This window comes from Scyliorhinus torazame, chromosome 30, assembly GCF_047496885.1.
Source record: "Scyliorhinus torazame isolate Kashiwa2021f chromosome 30, sScyTor2.1, whole genome shotgun sequence".
Lineage (NCBI taxonomy): Eukaryota > Metazoa > Chordata > Chondrichthyes > Carcharhiniformes > Scyliorhinidae > Scyliorhinus > Scyliorhinus torazame.
In genome coordinates, this window is record NC_092736.1 from 26,701,761 (window position 1) to 26,725,028 (window position 23,268).

The 23,268-nt window shown below is 46.0% G+C and overlaps 1 protein-coding gene across 1 annotated transcript in view; it reads right to left on the reverse strand.

The window, feature by feature from the left end:
- Positions 1 to 23,268, reverse strand: part of trip4 (thyroid hormone receptor interactor 4) — a 139,662-nt gene that overhangs the window by 107,669 nt on the left and 8,725 nt on the right. The window contains exons 4-6 of the mRNA XM_072493034.1: positions 14,469 to 14,681; positions 6,139 to 6,223; positions 3,489 to 3,618 (exon numbers count right to left, since the gene is read on the reverse strand). Coding sequence (XP_072349135.1) covers positions 3,489 to 3,618; positions 6,139 to 6,223; positions 14,469 to 14,681 — 428 coding nt within the window. The remainder of the gene's footprint in view (positions 1 to 3,488; positions 3,619 to 6,138; positions 6,224 to 14,468; positions 14,682 to 23,268) is intronic.

Sequence of the window (23,268 nt, forward strand, 5' to 3'; positions counted from 1 at the left end):
TCCATATGGAGTTTGCACATTCTCCCTGTGTCTGCGTGGGTCTCACCCCCACAACCCAAAGATGTGCAGGGAAGATGGATTGGCAACGTTAAATTGCCCCTTAAATTAAAAAATGGTTTTGGTCACATATCCCATGTATGTTGTGCAACATATGGCCCACATCCGGCCTGCCAAGCTTCTTGACTTGGCCACTGGAGAGATTATTCAAATGATGGGCAATTCAACGGAAAACTCTGCAAGGAGCTGCTCCTCCAAACACATGCCGTTTCTCTTCCATGTTTGTTGCTGATAGGCTTGTACGTGTGTCCGTGGGAGGGAGAAAGAGAGGCAGAGCGAGTGAACGTGAGATTCTCTCTGTGGAAATGAGAGTAGGTGAGTGTGTATGCACACTGCCCCTCCTCCTCATCCTACCCCAAACATTTGACCACTAAGCAGGCCAGGGGAGGCGGAAAACCTAGGCTGAAAGACAACCCACTTCCATCCCCTAGTTTTCTTTGAACTCCACCGAGGAAAATTCAGAGTGTGTGCTGCCAGTGTGAGAACACAAGGTCAGTGCAATCGTTTAACTCGGCCCCATCCCCATCCCCACCCTCTTTCTGCTGACCAGCACGTGGCCTAGTCTGCCTCTTTACCTCTGCTTCTTAAGTGAAACGGTTTTATTGGTTAACTCTGCTGCTGGTCACTTTTTAATGAATATTTGTATTAATTATTTTTTTTCTTCAAATTATCAACTTATTGCTCATTGACTTTAAAGAAAATTATGTTTAATATTGCGCCTCTCTTGCCGAAATTTGTTCATCAGCCCCGTGAGAAAAAAATTGAAACATGCCCACCTCCATGCGAAAAGATTGGACATGCCTGATTTATATGGACCAAAGCCAAATTCTGTTTGATCACGCTTGTGAAGTCCTTTGGGTCACTCTATAACATTAAACGGTGCTTATATAAATGCAGTTGCTTTCTCTGCTTCCAAAGATATGTGGAGGTATTGTTTTCACCACTGTTAAGTCTGTTTGTAAGGGCAGCACGGTGGCGCAGTGGTTAGCACTGCTGCCTCACGGCGCCGAGGTCTCAGATTCGATCCTGGCCCCGGGTCACTGTCCGTGTGGAGTTTGCACATTCTCCCCGTGTCTGCGTGGGTTTTGCCCCCACAACCCAAAAGATGAGCAGGGTAGGTGTATTGGCCACGCTAAATTGCCCCTTAATTGGAAAAAATGATTGGGCACTCTAAATTTATATTTAAAAATCTGTTTGTAAAAAATCTCAAATAAATAATAATCTTTATTGTCACAAGTAGGCTTACATTAACACTGCAATGAAGTTACTGTGAAAATCCCCTCGTCGCTAATTCCGGCGCCTGTTCGGGTACACCGAGGGAGAATTCAGAATGTCCAATTCACCTAACAAGCACGTCTTTAGGGACTTGTGGGAGGAAACCGGAGCACCCGGAGGAAACCCACGCAGACACGGGGAGAACGTGCAGACTCCGCACAGACAGTGACCCAAGCCGGGAATCGAACCTGGGACCCTGGCGATGTGAAGCAACAATGCTAACCACTATGCTACTGGATGGATTTCAATAAAAGCTGACAGAGCACGGCCCAAGGAAGAACTGATTGATGAACTAAAAAATGAAGATGCAAATGAAAATCTAGATCCTGGAATTTCTTAAGGATCTGTTAATATAAAGTGAATTGACATTTTTTAAAAATGTGGTGAATTTTAAAATGTTTTTGATTGATTAGAATGTTTTGTTTTCCCTTAGCTGTTGTGATGGAATTTGTCAAAATGTGAGCAGATTTTTCATAGCAGGTTGTTGGATGTGGATCATCCTGAAGCTTCCTCAGCGATATGGAAGCTTTTTAGCTACAGAGCATTAAGCGTGCAGATAAAAGCCTCAAGGGAGCTAAGTAATTGTAATAATGTTGACTTAATGCAGGATAGTGGAGATAAGTGCTACCCGAAGTGCCCTCTTCACTTATTGTTCTGTCTCTGCCTCTCATCCTCTGCCCCATTTTCAAACCCACCCTCTCGTGCCCCAACCTATATATGCTGGACTGGCTGTCAGTTGTTAACACAAGGATTGAATGCTGCTCAATCCTCCTCTCTAGACAGGGAACACTCAAAAGGGCAAATCTAGATTTCAGTCATAATTAGAATGAAAAAGTCCCATTAAATTGACAGCCTTAATAATAGTGAGGAGGGTTCATACACAACAGATGATGGATTATTCCTCTGCCTCCAAATGTCATTCTGTTGTTTCTTCTCATGGGAAACCAGTAGAGAGGACAATCAATACAGAATTCCCAAGCTGCTTTTACAATTACAGCAGTTAGAACTGCTCTCACGCAGCTCTGCTTCCTGAAGCACAAAAGTCAAAAACAGAACTGCTAGGACTTGCTAAAAGTGACTGCCATGATCACCTATTTTAAGCTGGGTTTTTTTTCCAATTGGCAGCAATCACAAGGGTGTGCTGTTAGTATAAAAGCACTTTCAGCCTTGCAATCAGTGGCTGGATGTCTCAAAGAACAAAGTAGATACTGAAAGGACAGGACCAGGAAATGACAAGGTTGGGAAATGATTGCTGAAACAAGCACCATCTGTTCGGAAGGTATTTGCTTACAAATGGCTGAAGCTGTACTCTTCATGTCATGAAAGGTGTAAGGATTTCAGGTGACTTATATACAGAGGAAATCTCTCTACTAATAGAGAATGCGTAACATGTAGCCACTTAGCAGGATTCAGACTACCAACTGACCATAGAATCTGTCCATTGTATAGGATAGCTCCCCAAAATATTAATTTAATGTAGCGATTACAAAAATCCATTCAGGCTCTAGAGTCTGTTCCGCTATTCATTTAGATTCTGGTTGATATGCACCTCAACTTCATCTCAGTTCCATATTCCTCTTACCATTACATGACAAAAATCTTTCTGTTTTGAAATTCTCAAATGACCTCAGCTTTTGCCTTTAAGTGAAGAAGTGTTCCTTGAAAATACCCCTGAACATCCAAGCTGTAATTTTATGATGATAGCCCCTTGTTCAATACTACACCCAGCAAATGAAAGAGTTTTGCTCGATTAACCCTATTAAACCCTTTAATCATCTAAAGCACAAAATTAGATCACCGGTACTTTTTTCTACAAGGAAATACAATGGTGTAGGCAGCCTGGCCTTCGAGCTGTTTTCACCCCGGAATCAAGCTGGTGAACCTGCAATGCTGGCTATTCTAAGGTGCAGTGTCAAGAACTGAACACAAGACTCCAGATGCGGTCCACCCATAGCTTGCAGAACGGAAACTTTATTAGCTCAATTAATGTGTATTCGCCAGATCATACGGTTACGGATTACCTGTCAAATGACTGATCAGTGAATGCTTTGTGGGAAGGGCTTGTGTGTTGTTAGCCCCTCTATTAACACCCATTTCAATAAATATACCTGAAACAATATCGGTGCTGTATTATAGTCACCACCTCGTCCTCTTACCTGGTTTTGTCATATTCTAACAGCTTGTCTTTGTGTAGAACAGCTTTCTCCAGCCCAGCTTTCAGAACCATTTCCTGATGAGGCAGCAGCTCCCTCTCAAGGACATCTGGATTTCCTGCTCTTTCTGCACCTGGAAGGGTCCAACAGGTTTCAAGTTACTCTTTTACTACATTTAAACAGTAAAACACTTGGGACTGGGAATAAAAGAGTCAAATGCGGTTATAAAGTTTGCAGAGATTAAATCTGATTAAACACGGTGCCACGGGCAGCTTTAAAAGAGTAATGGGCAACCTAGGCTAGTGAGTGGGCCGGTCCTTCACCTCATTTAAAACACTTTAAGACACGCTAAATATTTCATGACAGGTTATAATGATAATCTTTATTACTGTCACAAGTAGGCTTACATTAACACTGCAATAAAGTTACTGTGAAAAGCCCCTAGTCGCCACATTCCGGCGCCTGTTCGGGTACACAGAGAAAGAATTCAGAATATCCAATCCACCTAACAAGCACATCTTTCCGGACTTGTGGGAGGAAACCGGAGCACCCGGAGGAAACCCACGCAGACACGGGGAGAACATGCAGATTCCGCACAGACAGTGACCCAAGTCGGGAATTGAACCTTGGACCATGGTGCTGTGAAGCAACTGTGCTAACGACAGTGCTACTGTGTTATCGAAAATGCTTAATCATTCATTTACTAATAGAACCGTCGTCAACTTCAAATGGCAAAAGCAAAAGAAATACTGCGCTTGCGTATCTAGAATCTGAGGCACGTGCCGACTGAACCGTAGCAGTGCTTTGATTGGAAGCAGAGAGAGTGGACGCTCGCACAGTCAATGCTGTGGGGAAATCAGCGGACAGTCAATCCAGACATAAGCAAGGGACAGGAACCTTCAGATAAGCAGAGGCATTTGTGCAAAGGTATATTCACATCATAGTAATGTCAAGGAGCAAAACATCATAAACTGTGGAGTTATTGTTCTGGATAACGCAAACGTTGGCTTTGATTCAGTGGGTAACCTTCTTGACTGAGTCTGAAGTTCACTGGTTCAATATTCACATCAGAGGCCTAAGCACAAGATCCAGGCTGACACGCCAATACAGTCCTGAGGAAGTGCTGCACTGCCGGACCTGTCATCCTTCAGAACATCAAGTATAGGGATTGGATTCTTCAGACCCGCTCACCGCAAGAATGCCACGGGCGAGAGACGGACAATGGAGAATTCTGGGCGTACCCGACCGGAGAATTCCGCCCTAGATATTCCCATTAGGAATCAATGGGAAGCAATATGGAGGTGGGAGTCCTAACAGACACAGATCAAATCCATCCTGTAACAGGATTTTCTTTTGGTGAACAAGTTGATCGAAAATACGCCACCACTTAGAAAGGGAGAAATCCAAAATCTGTCTACGGCAGGTGATGAGACGAGAAATCCAGGCTTTTTTAAATTAAATCTCCTCCTGTCTGTAACAGGAACATTGGACTCAAACCAATGCTCCATCCACATGCTCCAACATTCCAACAGAGATCACCAATCACCAGAAGCAATTACCATGGGTAATAAGATTAGAAAGTGGTTCACCAAGATAATTGTAGAGACGTTATATCTCTTGTAGCCATAAACACTAATAAATCAAATATGGAATTTCAGAGGAACATATTTTACCCAAGCAATGGTTATCATGTGGAATTTGCTACCACATGGAATAGTTGAGGCAAAGTAAAAAATGAATCACAGAATTCCTAGTGCAGAAGGAGACCAAGTTTGCACCGACCCTCTGAAAGAGCGCCCTACCGAGTCCCATTCCCCCACCCTATCCCCGTAACCCCATGGATAATAAGGGGCAATTTTTAAAAAATAAATAAATTTAGAGTATCCCATTCATTTTTTCCAAATAAGAAGCAATTTAGCGTGGCCAATCCACTACCCTGCGCATCTTTGGGTTGTGGGGGTGAAACCCACGCAAACACGGGGAGAATGTGCAAACTCCACACGGACAGTGACCCAGAGCCGGGATCGAACCTGGGACCTCGGCGCCGTGATGTAGCGGTGCTAATAAGGGGCAATTTAGCATGGCCACTCAACCTAATCTGCACATCTTTGGACTGTGGGAGGAAACCAGAGCACCCGGAGGAAACCCACACAGACACGGGGAGAACGTCACAGACCATCATCCAAGGCCAGAATCAAACACAGGTCAATGGCGCTGTGAGGCAGCAGTGCTAACCACTGTGCCCGCCGATTTAAGTGGAAGCTGGATAAACACATAAGGGGGAAAGAGGTAGAATGTTTTGCTGATATGGCTAAGTGAAGAAAGGCAGGAGGAGGATTGTACGGAGCATAAAAACCAACATCGACCGGTTGAGCTAAATGTCGCTGTGACGTACATTATATGAAATTCCCCTTGGAGACACGAGATGAGTCACACCCTGCCCCCTCCAGCACAACTAAACTCAGCTCATTTAAAACAAACTAACAACTCAGGGCAGCCATACTTGATGATCTGAAGAATGACAGGGCCAGCAGTGCAGCACTTCCTCAGATCCATCTGGGTCAATTACATACTAACTTTAAACAGATTCAATGGAGAACACCACTAAAATATTTCCAATTTATCAAATGCACAGCAATGGTAAATAACTAACCTGTAGTCGCCATGAGCTTCTTGCGCAACCTTTGACTCTTGTTTGAGTCACGGACAAGAATCTCTTGCTCTTCTTTGCTACAGACCTGCAAAAAATACATTCAGATTAAGGAACAATGCAGTAAGTGAGTGGTTATAGGCGGGTGACAAGATATCAGTAATTGCAAATATTTTCAGTTTATTGACAGTAAACTAATTTTTTTTTTTTTTTAAATAATATTTTATTGAAAATTTTTGGTCAACCAACACAGTACATTGTGCATCCTTTACACAACATTATAACAATACAGATAATAATGACCTTTTTTATTTAAACAAGAACAAAAGAAAACAACAACAAATAAATAAATATTAAATAACAAAAAATAAAAACTAGCCCTAATTGGCAACTGCCTTGTCACAGGCCACCCCCCCACACCCCCCCCCCCCCCCCCCCCCCCACACCCCAAGTCCTGGGCTGCTGCTGCTGCCTTCTTTGTTCTCCCCTATCTATCTTTCCGCAAGATATTCGACGAACGGTTGCCACCGCCTAGTAAACCCTTGAGCCGACCCCCTTAGGATGAACTTAATCCGCTCTAACTTTATGAACCCCGCCATATCATTTATCCAGGTCTCCACCCCCGGGGGCTTGGCTTCTTTCCACATTAGCAATATTCTGCGCCGGGCTACTAGGGACGCAAAGGCCAAAACATCGGCCTCTTTCGCCTCCTGCACTCCCGGCTCTTGTGCAACCCCAAATATAGCCAACCCCCAGCTTGGTTCGACCCGGACTCCTACTACTTTCGAAAGCACCTTTGTCACCCCCATCCAAAACCCCTGTAGTGCCGGGCATGACCAAAACATATGGGTATGATTCGCTGGGCTTCTCGAGCACCTCGCACACCTATCCTCCACCCCAAAAAATTTACTGAGCCGTGTTCCAGTCATATGTGCCCTGTGTAATACCTTAAACTGAATCAGGCTTAGCCTGGCGCACGAGGACGACGAGTTTACCCTGTTTAGGGCATCTGCCCACATCCCCTCCTCAATCTCCTCCCCTAGCTCTTCTTCCCATTTCCCTTTTAGTTCGTCCATCATAGTCTCCCCTTCGTCTCTCATTTCCCTATATATATCAGACACCTTACCGTCCCCCACCCATTTCTTTGAGATGACTCTGTCCTGCACCTCTTGTGTCGGGAGCTGCGGGAATTCCCTCACCTGCTGCCTCGCAAAAGCCATCAATTGCATGTACCTGAATGCATTCCCTTGGGGCAACCCATATTTCTCGGTCAGCGCTCCCAGACTCGCAAACTTCCCATCCACAAATAGATCTTTCAATTGCGTTATACCTGCTCTTTGCCACATTCCATATCCCCCATCCATTCCCCCCGGGGCAAACCTATGGTTGTTTCTTATCGGGGACCCCCCCAGTGCTCCGGTCTTTCCCCTATGTCGTCTCCACTGTCCCCAAATCTTCAGTGTAGCTACCACCACCGGACTCGTGGTATAGTTCCTTGGTGAGAACGGCAATGGGGCTGTCACCATAGCCTGCAGGCTGGTCCCCCTACAGGACGCCCTCTCTAATCTCTTCCACGCCGCTCCTTCCTCCTCTCCCATCCACTTACTCACCATTGAAATATTAGCGGCCCAATAATACTCACTTAGGCTCGGTAGTGCCAGCCCCCCCCTATCCCTACTACGCTGTAAGAATCCCTTCCTCACTCTCGGAGTCTTCCCGGCCCAAACAAAACCCATAATACTCTTTTCTATCCTTTTGAAAAAAGCCTTCGTGATCACCACCGGGAGACACTGAAACACAAAAAGGAATCTCGGGAGGACCACCATCTTAACTGCCTGCACCCTCCCTGCCATTGACAATGCTACCATGTCCCATCTCTTGAAATCTTCCTCCATCTGTTCCACCAACCGCGTCAAATTTAGCCTGTGCAATGTGCCCCAATTCTTAGCTATCTGGATCCCCAGGTAACGAAAGTCTCTTGTTACCTTCCTCAACGGTAGGTCTTCTATTTCTCTACTCTGCTCCCCTGGATGCACCACAAACAGCTCACTCTTTCCCATGTTCAATTTATACCCTGAAAAATCCCCAAACTCCCCAAGTATCCGCATTATTTCTGGCATCCCCTCCGCTGGATCCGCCACATATAGTAGCAGATCATCCGCATATAAAGATACCCGGTGTTCTTCTCCTCCCCTAAGTATTCCCCTCCATCCCTTGGAACCTCTCAGCGCTATCGCCAGGGGCTCAATCGCCAGTGCAAACAGTAATGGGGACAGAGGACATCCCTGCCTTGTCCCTCTATGGAGCCGAAAATATGCCGATCCCCGTCCATTCGTGACCACACTCGCCACTGGGGCCCTATACAACAGCTGCACCCATCTAACATACCCCTCTCCGAACCCAAATCTCCTCAACACCTCCCACAGATAATCCCACTCCACTCTATCAAATGCTTTCTCGGCATCCATCGCCACTACTATCTCCGTTTCACCCTCTGGTGGGGCCATCATCATTACCCCTAACAACCTCCGTATGTTCGTGTTCAGCTGTCTCCCCTTCACAAACCCAGTTTGGTCCTCATGAACCACCCCCGGGACACATTCCTCTATTCTCATTGCCATTACCTTGGCCAAGACCTTGGCATCTACATTGAGGAGGGAGATTGGTCTGTAGGACCCGCATTGTAGCGGATCCTTTTCCTTCTTTAAAAGAAGCGATATCGTTGCTTCTGACATAGTCGGGGGCAGTTGTCCCCTTTCCTTTGCCTCGTTGAAGGTCCTCGTCAGTAGCGGGGCGAGCAAGTCCAAATATTTTCTGTAAAATTCAACTGGGAATCCGTCCGGTCCCGGGGCCTTTCCCGTCTGCATGTTCCTAATTCCTTTCACCACTTCTTCTACCGTGATCTGTGCTCCCAATCCCATCCTTTCCTGCTCTTCCACCTTGGGAATTTCCAGCCGATCCAAAAACTCCATCATTCTCTCCCTCCCATCCGGGGGTTGAGCTTCATACAATTTTTTATAAAATGTCTTAAACACTTCATTCACTCTCTCCGCTCCCCGCTCCGTCTCTCCATCTTCGTCTCTCACCCCCCCTATTTCCCTCGCTGCTCCCCTTTTCCTCAATTGGTGTGCCAGCAATCTGCTCGCCTTCTCTCCATATTCATACTGTACACCCTGCGCCTTCCTCCATTGTGCCTCTGCAGTGCCTGTGGTCAGCAAGTCAAATTCCACATGCAGCCTTTGCCTTTCCCTATACAGTCCCTCCTCCGGTGCTTCCGCATACTGTCTGTCCACCCTCAAAAGTTCTTGCAACAACCGCTCCCGTTCCTTAACTCTCCTGCTTCCCTTTATGTGTCCTTATTGATATCAGCTCCCCCCTAACCACCGCCTTCAACGCCTCCCAGACCACTCCCACCTGAACCTCCCCATTGTCATTGAGTTCCAAGTACTTTTCAATGCATCCCCTCACCCTTAAGCACACCCCCTCATCCGCCATTAGTCCCATATCCATTCTCCAGGGTGGACGCCCTCTTGTTTCCTCCCCTATCTCCAAGTCTACCCAGTGTGGGGCATGATCCGAAATGGCTATAGCCGTATATTCCGTTCCCCTCACCCTCGGGATCAATGCCCTACCCAACACAAAAAAGTCTATGCGTGAATAGACTTTATGGACATAGGAGAAAAACGAGAACTCCTTACTCCTAGGTCTACTGAATCTCCACGGGTCCACCCCTCCCATCTGCTCCATAAAATCCTTAAGCACCTTGGCTGCTGCCGGCCTCCTACCAGTCCTGGACTTCGACCTATCCAGCCTTGGTTCCAACACAGTGTTAAAGTCTCCCCCCATTATCAGCTTTCCGGTCTCTAGGTCTGGGATGCGTCCTAGCATTCGCCTCATAAAATTGGCATCGTCCCAATTCGGGGCATACACGTTTACCAACACCACCATCTCTCCCTGTAATTTGCCACTCACCATCACGTATCTGCCCCCGTTATCCGCTACTATAGTCTTTGCCTCGAACATTACCCGCTTCCCCACTAATATAGCCACCCCCCTGTTTTTCGCATCCAGCCCCGAATGGAACACCTGCCCTACCCATCCTTTGCGCAACCTAACCTGATCTATCAGTTTCAGGTGCGTTTCCTGTAACATGACCACATCTGCTTTAAGTTTCTTAAGGTGTGCGAGTACTCGTGCCCTCTTTATCGGCCCGTTAAGCCCCCTCACGTTCCACGTGATCAGCCGAGTTGGGGGGCTTCCCACCCCCCCCCCCCCCCCCTTGCCGGTTAGCTATCATCTTTTTCCAGCTTCTCGCCCAGTTCCCACGCGGCTGTATTTCTCCCAGACGGTGCCCCCCCGCCCATCCTTTCCCGCACCCACTCCCCCCTTTCCCCAGCAGCAGCAACCCAGTAATTCCCCCCTCCCCCCCCCGCTAGACCCCCCGCTAGCGTAATTACTCCCCCCATGTTGCTCCCAGAAGTCAGCAAACTCTGGCTGACCTCGGCTTCCCCCCGTGATCACGGCTCGCCCCGTGCGGCGCCCCCTCCTTCCTGCTTCTCTATTCCCGCCATAATTATCATAGCGCGGGAACCAAGCCCGCGCCTCTCCCTCGGCCCCGCCTCCCATGGCCAACGCCCCATCTCCTCTCCCTCCCCACCTCCCCCCATCACCACCTGTGGGAGAAAGAAAAGTTACCATACCGCAGGATTAATCATACAATCCCTCTTCGCCCCCCCCCCCACTCGTCCCACCACTTTGTCCAAACGTTCATTTTCGTAGTCCAATCATTCCAATTTTTCTTCTACAATAAAAGTCCACGCTTCATCCGCCGTCTCAAAGTAGTGGTGCCTCCCTTGATATGTGACCCACAGTCTTGCCGGTTGCAGCATTCCAAACTTTATCTTTTTTTTGTGAAGTACCGCTTTGGCCCGATTAAAGCTCGCCCTCCTTCTCGCCACCTCCGCACTCCAATCTTGATAGACGCGGATCACCGCGTTCTCCCATTTACTACACCGAGTTTTCTTCGCCCATCTAAGGACCATTTCTCTATCCTTAAAACGGAGAAATCTCACCACTATGGCTCTGGGAGCTTCTCCTGCTCTCGGTCCTCGCACCATAACTCGGTATGCTCCCTCCACCTCCAACGGACCCGTCGGGGCCCCCACTCCCATTAACGAGTGCAGCATCGTGCTCACATATGCCCCGACGTCCGCCCCCTCCACACCTTCAGGAAGGCCAAGAATCCTCAAGTTGTTCCTCCTTGCGTTATTTTCCAGTGCCTCCAACCTCTCCACAGATCGTTTCTGGTGTGCCTCCTGTATCTCCGACTTCACCACCAGGCCCTGTATGTCATTTTCATTCTCTGCTGCTTTCGCCTTCACGACCCGAAGCTCCTGCTCCTGGGTCTTTTGTTCCTCTTTCAGCCCTTCAATCGCCTGTAATATCGGGGCCAACAACTCTTTCTTCATTTCCTTTTTTATCTCCTCCACGCAGCGTTTCAAAAACTCTTGTTGTTCAGGGCCCCATATGAAACTGCCACCTTCCGACGCCATCTTGGTTTCTGCTTGCCTTCCTTGCCGTTGTTCCAAAGGATCCGCTGCAATCCGGCCACTTTCCTCTCCTTTTTCCATCCGTGTCCAGGGGGAACACCCTTCTGGTTTACCGCACGGTGTTTTCAGCCGTTAAAATTGCCGTTGGGGCTCCTATCAAGAGCCCAAAAGTCCGTTTCACAGGGAGCTGCCGAAACGTGCGACTCAGCTGGCCATCGCCGCACCCGGAACCCTCACAGTAAACTAATTTACTGACAAAAACTAATTTACAGACAAAAATACAGAAGGCAATACAACGAGGACACCAATCACTTGGCACCCAGAATAGGGGATCACATTGTTAAACAAATCGCATTGTTAAAAACAGATGATAAGCATTGGCTTAATTATAAATGGACACAGCTGAAAGTGTTGGTTGTGGGGAACAGAAAGAAGTTGTTAGAGACTATGGATGGCACAGTGGTTTGCGCTGCTATTTCATAGCACTAAAGGCCTGGGTTCAATTTCGGGTTTGGGTGACTGTGTGGAGTTTGCCCTTTCCCCCGTGGGTTTCCTCCCACAGTCCAAATACGTGCAGGTTCGGGGAACTGGCCATGCCAAATTGCCACTTGGTGTCCAGGGGTGTGCAGGTTAGGTTGCAGGGATAGGGCGGGGAGTGGACCTGGGTGGAATACTCTTTCGGAGGTTCAGTGCAAACTCAGTGGGCCAAATAGCTTCCTTCTGCACTGTAGGAATCTACGGATTCTAAACCTGCTCACGGTAAAATGCCAGCGTTAGATTTAGTCTTTCTTCACATGCAATTATTGGAGTTAACAGCAGAGGTACTTGTGTCCAGAAGAGAGAGGGCTGATGGGTGACCTGACAGTGATCTTGAAGATAATTACGATGATGACCACGAGAGCCATGGGGAATCATTGATAGATCTTCCCATGGGGAGTTTCACTATTGAGCTGGCGGAGGCTCACACCAATAGGAACTATTCGGTGGAAGTTTAATACCTGCAGGCCAGCCGCAAACCAGCATTCCTGATGGTCCCGGTGTTGGGATACAAGCATTTTATACAGCGCTGTGTTTCTTTTCATTCTCTAAATAAACTAGAGTTTGGCGGAGTTATTACAATAATGAAATATTTGATAGGTTACACACACCAAAAATATTTCCATCTGTGAGGCACAAATACTTGGAATAACTGAGCTGAATGGTGTAAAATCCGATGCCGTGTGTACCTGTTCTTCCAGGTACGCTTATTATTTTCTTATGCAAAAGGAAGTTAGGGCACAATTTCCCTTCACTTTATCGAGTCACACAAACCAACTTACTTCCAAACACCCGTCCAAAGCTTGTCCTCAATAGTCTTTCTTCATTACAATAACACCAGTTATTTAAAAGGGACAATTTGAAAAATAAATTCAACTTTAAAAGATAGCTCCCAACATATTGAGCTTTGAGTTTCAAGTACAGAAACGGCACAAGTTTGTTCTGCTTACTACGTAGCTGTCACACAAGGGAGGTTTTGTCATTATATGAAGGACATCTTAAAAGTCAAGGTCCAGGAAAGCATCATTTCGCTGATTTCCGGACAAAACCAAATGCAATGCATCATTTTCTACCAAAGACTATCAAGGCGCAGCCACTTCTACCAATGCAATGAAGTATTCTGCAACGTGCCGAAGGCATCTTCAGGTGCGAGTAGTGTCATTTGTCCGATGGCCATTGATCAGGTCGTGGTTAACGCCTGGCTTTAAAGAGACTGCTCAAGTCAAAGCACCGACTGTCCTACAATGTGATAAATGATACAAACAGCAGTCCGATGAAGACATGTTCCACAGGGCATACTCGTTTGAGCAGATGCCATTGCGAAGGAGCATAATTAACAAGTGCCATTGAAATTAGACATCGCTGAAGTATTGGGATGAATGAGCGCAACTCAATGTCAATCAATGTTGTTCATATTGTCAGGTTCACAGGCTTAGACAGATTCATCTCATCAAATCAGTTCTAGCTTATGGTTAATGTGTTAAACAGGTAAGTGGGGGGAAACTGTCGAGATATTTATACTCCTGCTTATTAACACTCCCCAAAATAATCACCTACCTGTTCTCCTCCTTCTGCTGAGGAACTGGTTCAAGCTGTCACTGGATTCCATTATGTGTCAACAACCTTGCAGGACGTCAAATGGCCATTTTGGTCCCCAGTGAGTCCTCGCACGCCCAGGACCGTTTATGTCGCAGAGTTACCAGCTACGGTCAATGAATGGCAAAGAGCAAATTGGCCAAATTTCATTATTTAAAAAAAAAAAAAATTTAGAGTACCCAATTATTTTTTTCCCAATTAAGGGAATCCAATCCAACTAGCCTGCACATCTTTTGAGTTGTGGGGGTGAACCCCACGCAGACATAGGGAGAATGTGCAAACTCCACACACACAGTGACCGGGGATCGGGATTGAACCCGAGTCCTCAGCGTCATAGGCAGCAGTGCTAACCACTGCGCCACCGTGCCGCTCCCAAATTTCATCCCTGAACCATTTCTTGGGCTGAAATCAGATAACCCAACACCAGACTACGGAATGGACATGGGATCCTCCTGACCCATACAGTTCAAGGACACATCGCAAGGTATATTGAGCTATTGAGAGAGGCAAATTGAAGTGAATTAATATTTTCCGCAGAAATCCGACAGACAACCGGTAATTCCGTACATATTAATCAATGCAAAAGCCAGCTCCTTCCTTCTTTCCATCCACAGGAAGCAGAGTCTCCATTGGAGAGGATTGCTCACTCACCAGTGATCCACAGAACAAGCAGGGGCCAGATCCCTCCTGCATGCAGACAATGCGGCCGCAACTCAGGCAGTTGTTGATGAGCTTGTGCATTTGTCCTAAGCATTCACATGGATGGCGGCCAGGGAGGATGACAGCGAGTCGGTCCTCACCCTCCTTGGTGTACAGGGACAAGTACTTTGTCTTCTTCTTGGATGCAGAATTAGCCTCCTGCACCTGGTTAAAAACAGAAGTGAAAAGTGAAATGTAAAAAACACAGCAGCCAGTTTGTGCACAGCAAGCTCCCACAAGCAGCAATGAGATAAATGACCAGGTAATCGTTTCATTAAGGGATGAATATTGCCCAAGATACCAGGGAAAGCTCCCCTGCTTTTCTTCCAGCAGTGCCACATAATCTTTTGAGGATAGACAACCCCTTTGTTTAAAGTCTGTTACAAAAGACAGCACCTCTGGCAATGCAGCACATCGTCAGTATTGCACTGGGAGTGTACGCCTAGATTTTATGCGCTGGAGTGGGATTTGAACCTACTCCCTTGGAGTTAAGAGCGGAGAATGCTACCAATTAAGCTGCAGTTCTAACTTTGATCAGTAAGCAGCTGTTCTCAACAGTCACTCTGCTTTAGCCACAGAGTGAAAATAATTGGCGAGCATCTTCAAATCCCTGTAGGATGTTTTCAATCCCAGCTGCACAACTTTGGGTCACAGTAAACATATCCAGATCTCTTCCCTTTCCAACTCTCCCGAGTATCATGGAAGTTAATTAAATCATTAGGCATCCCTCCAAGAACGGTGTTTCACTCCTCCCAGTGACTGACTGCAAAGCAGAAAAGGCTGAACCTTGGAACAGAAACCGAGTAAAAGGGTTGTCACGAGGTCATAATATGAAATGATTTATAAATTGCACAAAAATATCCAGGAGCCGAATCATGGGTCACGTGCAACCAAAATTCCTAATCTCTGATGTAGAGGCTGGTTGGCCTCTGCTTAGGGGCTGTGGGGCTGTTTAGCACAGGGCTAAATCTCTGGCTTTGAAAGCAGACCAAGGCAGGCCAACAGCACGGTTCAATTCCCGTAACAGCCTCCCCGAACAGGCGCCGGAATGTGGCAATTAGGGGCTTTTCACAGTAACTTCATTTGGAGCCTACTTGTGACAATAAGCGATTTTCATTTCATTTAGAGCGAGTTTTGCCTCAATTGGTTCTTGCAACCCTGTTGGTAAACTTTTTATTTTAAATTTAGAATACCCAATTCACTTTTCCCAATTAAGGGGCAATTTAGCGTGGCCAATTCACCTACCCTGCACATCTTTGGGTTGTGGGGGTGAAACCCACGCCGACACGGGGAGAATGTGCAGTGACCCAGGGCCGGGATCGAACCCGGGTCCTTGGCGCCATGAGGCAGCAGTGCTAACCACTGCAGCACCGTGCTGCCCTCCTGTTGGTAAACTCGATGGCAATGGCAATAGAATTCTAGGTCTTCATAAATAAGTGTGAATCTAAGAAAGAACTATCCAATATTGTTGAATGTTGCCAACCTTTTGAAAAAATTTGGAATAGGTCTCATGGTCAAGAGTGGGGTCAATTAAAAGAAAGTTTTTTTTATTTTTTATTGGCTGAATTTACACTTGGTTCACTCCACTTTTATCCTCTCTGCCCAACTGTGTAGCCATCAAAGCACAATATATTTGCCTATTTGTCTGGGGCTCCTATAGCCAACTGGCAGGGACTGGTCCAGGCAGGTGTTTCCCACCCAACTTTCTCTGCTACAGCAGAACCACATAGCTCAGGGCAGCTGCACTTTGGCCAGGCCCTGACCCAGTGACCAAGGATTCAATGCCACATTCAAAGAAAGAAGCAACTTGGTTGCTGCATAAACTAAAGATGCATGGCATTGAGGGTAAAGTGGTAGCATGGGTAGAGGATTGGTTAACTAACAGAAAGCAGAGAGTGGGGATAAATGGGTGTTTCTCTGGTTGGCAACCTGTAACTAGTGGGGTCCCTCAAGGATCAGTGTTGGGCCCACAATTGTTCACAATTTACATAGACGATTTGGAGTTGGGGACCAAGTGCAATGTGGCAAAGTTTGAAGACGACACTAAGATGAGTGGTAAAGCAAAAAGGGCAGGGGATACCGGACGTCTGCAGAAGGATTTGGATAGGTTAGGTGAATGGGCTAGGGTCTGGCAGATGGAATTCAATGTTGCCAAGTGTGAGGCTATCCATTTTGGGAGGAATAACAGCAGAATGGATTATTATTTAAACGGTAAGATGTTAAAACATGCTGCTGTGCAGAGGGACCTGGGTGTGCTGGTGCACGAGTCGTAAAAAGTTGGTGTGCAGGTGCAACAGGTGATTAAGAACGCTAATCAAGTTTTGTCTTTCATTGCTAGAGGGATGGAGTTCAAGACTAGGGAGGTTATGCTGCAATTGTATAGGGTGTTGGTGAGGCCACATCTGGAGTATTGTGTTCAGTTTTGGTCTCCTTACCTGAGAAAGGACATATTGGCACTAGAGGGAGTGCAGAGGAGATTCACTGGGTTGATCCCAGAGTTGAGGGGATTAGATTATGACGAGAGGTTGAGTAGACTGGGTCTGTACTCATTGGAGTTTAGAAGGATGCGGGGGGGATCTTATTGAAACATATAAAATTATGAAGGGAATAGATAGGATAGATGCGGGCAGGTTGTTTCCACTGGTCGGGGAAAGCAGAACTAGGGGGCATAGCCTCAAAACAAGGGGAAGTAGATTTAGGACCGAGTTTAGGAGGAACCTCTTCACCCAAAGGGTTGTGAATCTCTGGAATTCCTTGCCCAGTGAAGCAGTTGAGGCCCCTTCTTTAAACGTTTTTAAGAAAAAGATAGATACCTTTCTAAAGAATAAAGGGATTCGGGGATATGGTGTACGGGCTGGAGAGTGGAGCTGAGTCCACAAAGATCAGCCATGATCTCATTGAATGGCGGAGCAGGCTCGAGGGGCCAGATGGCCTACTCCTGCTCCTAGTTCTTATGTTCTTATGGTCTCCTTGGATGCAAAAATTACCTTCTGGGAGTGGAGACTGTTTACCTGGTGATTTTTTTTTTTTTTTAATGGGCTCTGGGTCAAGGTGAAATTATATAATTGGAAAGAGGATAATAAAGTGGGGGAGGAGTGTGAAGAATGCGGCAGGAAAAGGATAAAACAATATACTCCCTGTGAAAGAGCGTCCATGGGTAGAATAGCACATTTAATATGAGCGAGATGGGTAACCAAACAGCTATCACGCCTCTATTGTCAACGAGACAGTATCCAACCTCATGTTGAAGTGTTGCAGACCCCAGCTTGTCATTTGTTAGAAATTACCAATCACACTGGTTTAATAACTCATTTTGATACATATCTTTCTTTAAAAGGATATACACAACTTATCTAAACCCGTACCACTCAATCTTCAGACATAATCACCCCTTACATTCACGTCAGTGTTTGCAGCTCAAATACAATTCCAATGTGGAGCAGTCAACTTTCATTACTTGAGGGATATAGGAACTAACAAGGCTGCAAGCCACAGACAAACATCCAGTTAAGAGCATCTTCTGCCGGCTTTCAAAGTAGAATGAACGGCAGTTCTGAAGAATGTTTTGAGACTTGGCTGATTCCACGCTCGCTGGGAAAGTCCAATCCACAGAATCATTACAGCACAGAAAGTGTATCTGCCCATTATATCTGCACCAGCTCTCTGAATTAGCAAATCCCCCGTCTTCTCCCCGTAACCCTGCACATTCTTCCTTTTCAGATAACAATCTAATTCCTCTGTCTCAAGTACAAATGTTTGGCAGTGCAGAACTGGAGGATCGCTGAAAAGAAAATGACACGTACTGGCGAAGCATTCTTGCATTCGTCAGGACAGCTACGCGGGATCGCAGCAAACACCACTTCCCTTCAGCTGTTTGCAACAAGTAGCGTACTGATCGTACTCAACCATTCCACACTTGCAAAACTCGGAACATAGCGTTCAACGTGAGATGGGATTTTGCAAAAGTACACCAACAACCAATTCAAGATCACTCGGGCTCATAATGTGGCTCAGTTATGCTCGCTCGAAGTGGTGTATGTTCAAATGCAGGGCCCTCTCCTTTGCAAATAGAAGGAGTAGGTCCATTGCCTTTTTCAATTAAAGAAAAGCATTGGGGGAAGGGGGGGGGATTGTTCCCTGGTTGTATTCTCCATGGCAACGTCTCAACCAGAATTCACTTGCCTACCAATCAGACTCTCATGCAGTATAAATTGTTGCTCTCTTTGAAATTCGGTATTCTTCTGTCTGTCCTGGTGAGTGCTTCATTATGTCTTTCAGTAAAAAGGTGGTAAAATGAAGAGTAGGGCATTTGTGAATGGAGGAATGGGGCGAGGTATTAAATAATTATTGCATCTAAAAATTTCCCCAAAGGGAGATTAAATGGACTGGCCTACAGTTGCTGGGCTTTTCACCTTAAATGGAACAAGGATGTCAAATTTGCAATCTTGCAGTGCTCGAGCACCACCTCAAAGTTGGCCAGTGCCTCTGCAATTTCCACACTCACTTCCCTCAATATTCTTGAATGCATCTCATCTAGTCCCAATACCTCATCGGCTCTAAAAGTGACAGCCTTTCCAATACCTCCTCCTCATCAATGAAATGAAATGATAATCGCTTATTGTCACAAGTAGGCTTCAAATGAAATTACTGTGAAAAGCCCCTAGTCGCCACATTCGGGTGCCTGTTCGGGGAAGCTGGTACGGGAATTGAACCGTGCTGCTGGCCTGCCTTGGCCAGCTTTCAAAGCCAGCGATTTAGCCCTGTGCTAAACCAGTCCCTTCTAGTGCATTAATTATCTCCTCTTTCAGAGTGGCCTGTGTAGATCTTCCTTGGTAAAGGGAGGTGTAAAATATTCATTTAATACCTCAGCTAATCCCTCACCCCATGCACAAATCCCCATTTTGGTCCCTACTCCTTATTTTCCACACTTTTACTGTTTATATCTGTATAGAAGACCTCGGGACTCCCCGCTATGTTAGCTGTCAGTCTCTTTTCAGACTCTCTCTCTGCTTCTCCGGCTCACTTTGTAATATCACCAGTCAGACAGCAAAAATGTTAGAGGACGTTGGAACGAGTGCCACTGGAAGGGCATTTCACCTGAATCTTTTAGAATTAAAAGAATTTCCCCAGTGCATCAAACTTCATCGTACCTTGCTTTCAAGTGCATTCAATTTCCAGAGTGATGTGCCACATTAAGACAGATGCTGATGGTGCAATCACAACGCCAAATTCAATCTAACTGTTAATCTCCTGCTGTCAACTGGGAAGACATCAGGAACGGTTGTGCGTGCGGACGTGGGCCACAATGCAGTTGCCAGTGCAGACGCAGCCTGCAAGGCAGTGGGAGCTGCTGTTGAACGAAACCCAGGTATTACTACCACTTTCCTCAAAATAATGGGAGGATTTTGACCCTTCTTGGATCTCAGACCTCTGAATGTCCTCACAAATAAACAGCCTATTTGGTGAACAAATTGCACAGGTTCAGGGCGGGCAAGCAGGCTCAGTTGCTGGATAATGGGGCCTGCAATCATAGGACTGCTTCAAGCCCCACATGGGGTGACATTCCCAAGTGTCTTGTATTCACTACAGGATTAACTGTTTGGAAAAATATATTGCTTTATTTAATCATTTGCAAACCTTTACCTCTGATTTTTTTTTTCAAATCGCCATCATAAGAAAACTTTTTAAATGTTTGTTGTAAAGGAGGCACGCCGACTTGCAAAAGAAAAATGTATCATTCAGCGACGCATTGAAATGCACCTCGCTTCAAACATTAAAGAGGCTGAGGCGACACTTTGTCTGTTTATGTGCGGCAAGTGCTCCCCCTAGTGTTCCAGCAGAAATAAACACAAGCTTTGTTAAAAGATGCAGAAAACAAACTGAACCAATTTGCATCTGAAGTCGTACAGTTCCCTTCAGTTGAGCCACAGACCCAAAGGACAACGTGGTTCCATTGAGCAGAGTTAAGCGACTTCAGTCAGGTTGGCAATGTAAGGGAAAATAGAATCAACGAATCTCTCAGGGCAGCAGGGGGCCATTGATTCCACTTGTGTCTATGCTGGATCTTTGTCAGAGCTATTCAATTAGTCCCACTGCCCTGCGCTTTTTACCCTGCAAATATATCCCCTTTAAATATTAATCCAATTTCCTTTTGAAAGTCGGAATTGAATCTGCTTCCGCCCGCCGTTCAAGCAATGATCATCATAACTCACTGAATATAAACTATTTTCCTCATCTCCCCAGTTCGCCCCAGGTTCCCACACCAGATTCCGCACCCCCCGTGATGCTCTCCATAGTTGCCTAGCCTGCGATATCCACTGTGAAGGTTGATTTCTGACCAGCGCCCAAGCAAGGAGGCAGCATGTTGGGTAGGAACCAGCAGAAAGATGGCAAGAGCGATTTAGAACGGGACAAAAACAGCACAATAAATTGAACAGGTCACACAGCTGGAACCGAAAGATGTGCTCTCAATTTAGGACTTTCAAATTTGTTGTAATACCATCAGGCTAGAGGCATTGGTAAATAAGACAAAAGTCTGAGACAATTTCATCTCAAACTTATTCTGCCTTATGATGCTCAAAGTGCAGTAAAGACTGTATCAATGTATGCTAGGCGCATCTCGATTGTCAGAAGACATAAAAAAGTACATAAAGTCACAATTTATATACTAGATTTTATAGTTAACAGAAGGCTCAGATTAGATTCAATGATGGTTTTCTAGAAACAGCTACTATAAATTTTCAAAAATGTACAGCACAATAATGTATTAACTTTTGAAAGGGAAAAATAAACAAAGAAATGATTGAGAAAAATTTAATGAGTGATAACTGCAACTCCATTGTTCAGAGGAGTTAGTGGCGTAGTGGTAATATCGCTGGACGAGTAACCCAGGGACCCAGAATCATGCTCTGTGGATCCGGGTTCGAATCCCACCATGGCAGATGGTGAAATTTGAATTCAATAAAAATAATCTGGAATTATCATAGAATTTACAGTGCGAAAGGACGCCATTCGGCTCATCGAGTCTGCACCAGCTCTTGGAAAGAGCACCCTACCCGTCCACACTTCCACCATAACCCAGTAACCCCTCCCAACACTAAGGGCAATTTTGGATACTAAGGGCAATTTGGCATGGCCTGCACATCTTTAGACTGTGGGAGGAAACCGGAGCACCCGGAGGAAACCCACGCACACACGGGGAGAACATGCAGACTCCGCACAGACAGTGACCCAAACCAGGAATCGAACCTGGGGCCCTGGAGCTGTGAAGCAATTGTGCTAACCACTATGCTACCGGGCTGCGCCTAAAAGTCTAAAAGGTGAGCATGAAACCATTGTCGATTGTGGTTAAAAAAAACCATCTGGTGCACTAATGTCCTTTAGGAAAGGAAATCCTTATCTGGTCTGACCTACGTGTGACTCCAGATCCACAGCAATGTGGGTCACTCTTATATGCCCTCAGAGATGGGCAATAAATGTCGGCCCAGCCAGCGACGTCCACATCCCATGGACAAATCTTTTAAAAATTCAAGAAGGCAGGGAGAAACCTGGTAACTACAGACCCATCAGTTTATTAGATGGGGAAATTACTGGAAGTTATCATCAGGAACAATGTGACTGAGAAGTATAGGAAGGAGACTGACAAATATAATAATAATTCTATTAATAATAATCGCTTGTTGTCACAAGTAGGCTTCAATAAAGTTACTGTGAAAGGCCCCTAGTCGCCACATTCCGGCGCCTGTTCGGGGAAGTCGGTACAGGAATTGAACCTGCGCTGCTGGTCTTGTTCTGCATTACAAGCCAGCTGTTTAGAAGCTGATCAAAGAGAATTACCACTGATTTCAGTAGCTCGTGTCCAACCAATCTAATTGAATTTTCTCAAGCGATCACTGATATGGTTGACAAGGTTGTCTATGAATCTTGTCTATATGGACATGCAGATAGTATTTAATACATTTCTGCAGAAGAGATGATTGAAACTGAAAATGGATGAAACTGGAGGCAACCTCATGACATTAGTTGGTAATAGGTTGTGAAGTATGCCATAGGAAACAGAGTAAGGAAATGTTCTCATGGACTATGACAAATGGTGTTCACCAGGGCATCAGCTTTTCACCATACCGATCAAAGATTTGGATGAAGGAATAGAGAGTTGCAGATCTTTTTTCTATAAATTTAGAGTCCCCAATTAAATTTTTCCAATTAAGGGGCAATTTAGCGTAGCCAATCCATCTAGCCTGAACATCTTTGAGTTGTGGGGGCAAAACCCAGAGCCGGGATCGAACCTGGTACCTTGGCGCCGTGAGGCAGCTGTGCTATCCACTGCGCCACAGTGCTGTCCGAGAGTTGTATATCTAAGTTTGCAGATGACACCCGTGAGGAGTGAAGTGGGAAATGGTTCAGAAGGGCACTTGGCACAGAAGATGGCTGCCTGACACACAAGATGGAGACACAGAGAATAAAGCAGACATAACTGATGCCTGGAGCTAGCGGGGTGCCAGTGGGACAGATAGGAACAGATCCAGGACAAAGGGAGCCAGACAGGAAGATTAAGAAATACATAAATGCGGGACACCACTTCAATAAAGCCGACTTCAGCCAAGGTGTACACAATGATATGCTAATACGAATGTCTTGGGCCATTTCCTAAAACAAAGGGACAATCGATACTGCTTTCCTGCTGCTACCTGTAACCTGTAAAACCTCTTTAACTGTAACCATGTGTAAATGGCAAAACGCTTACAAATAG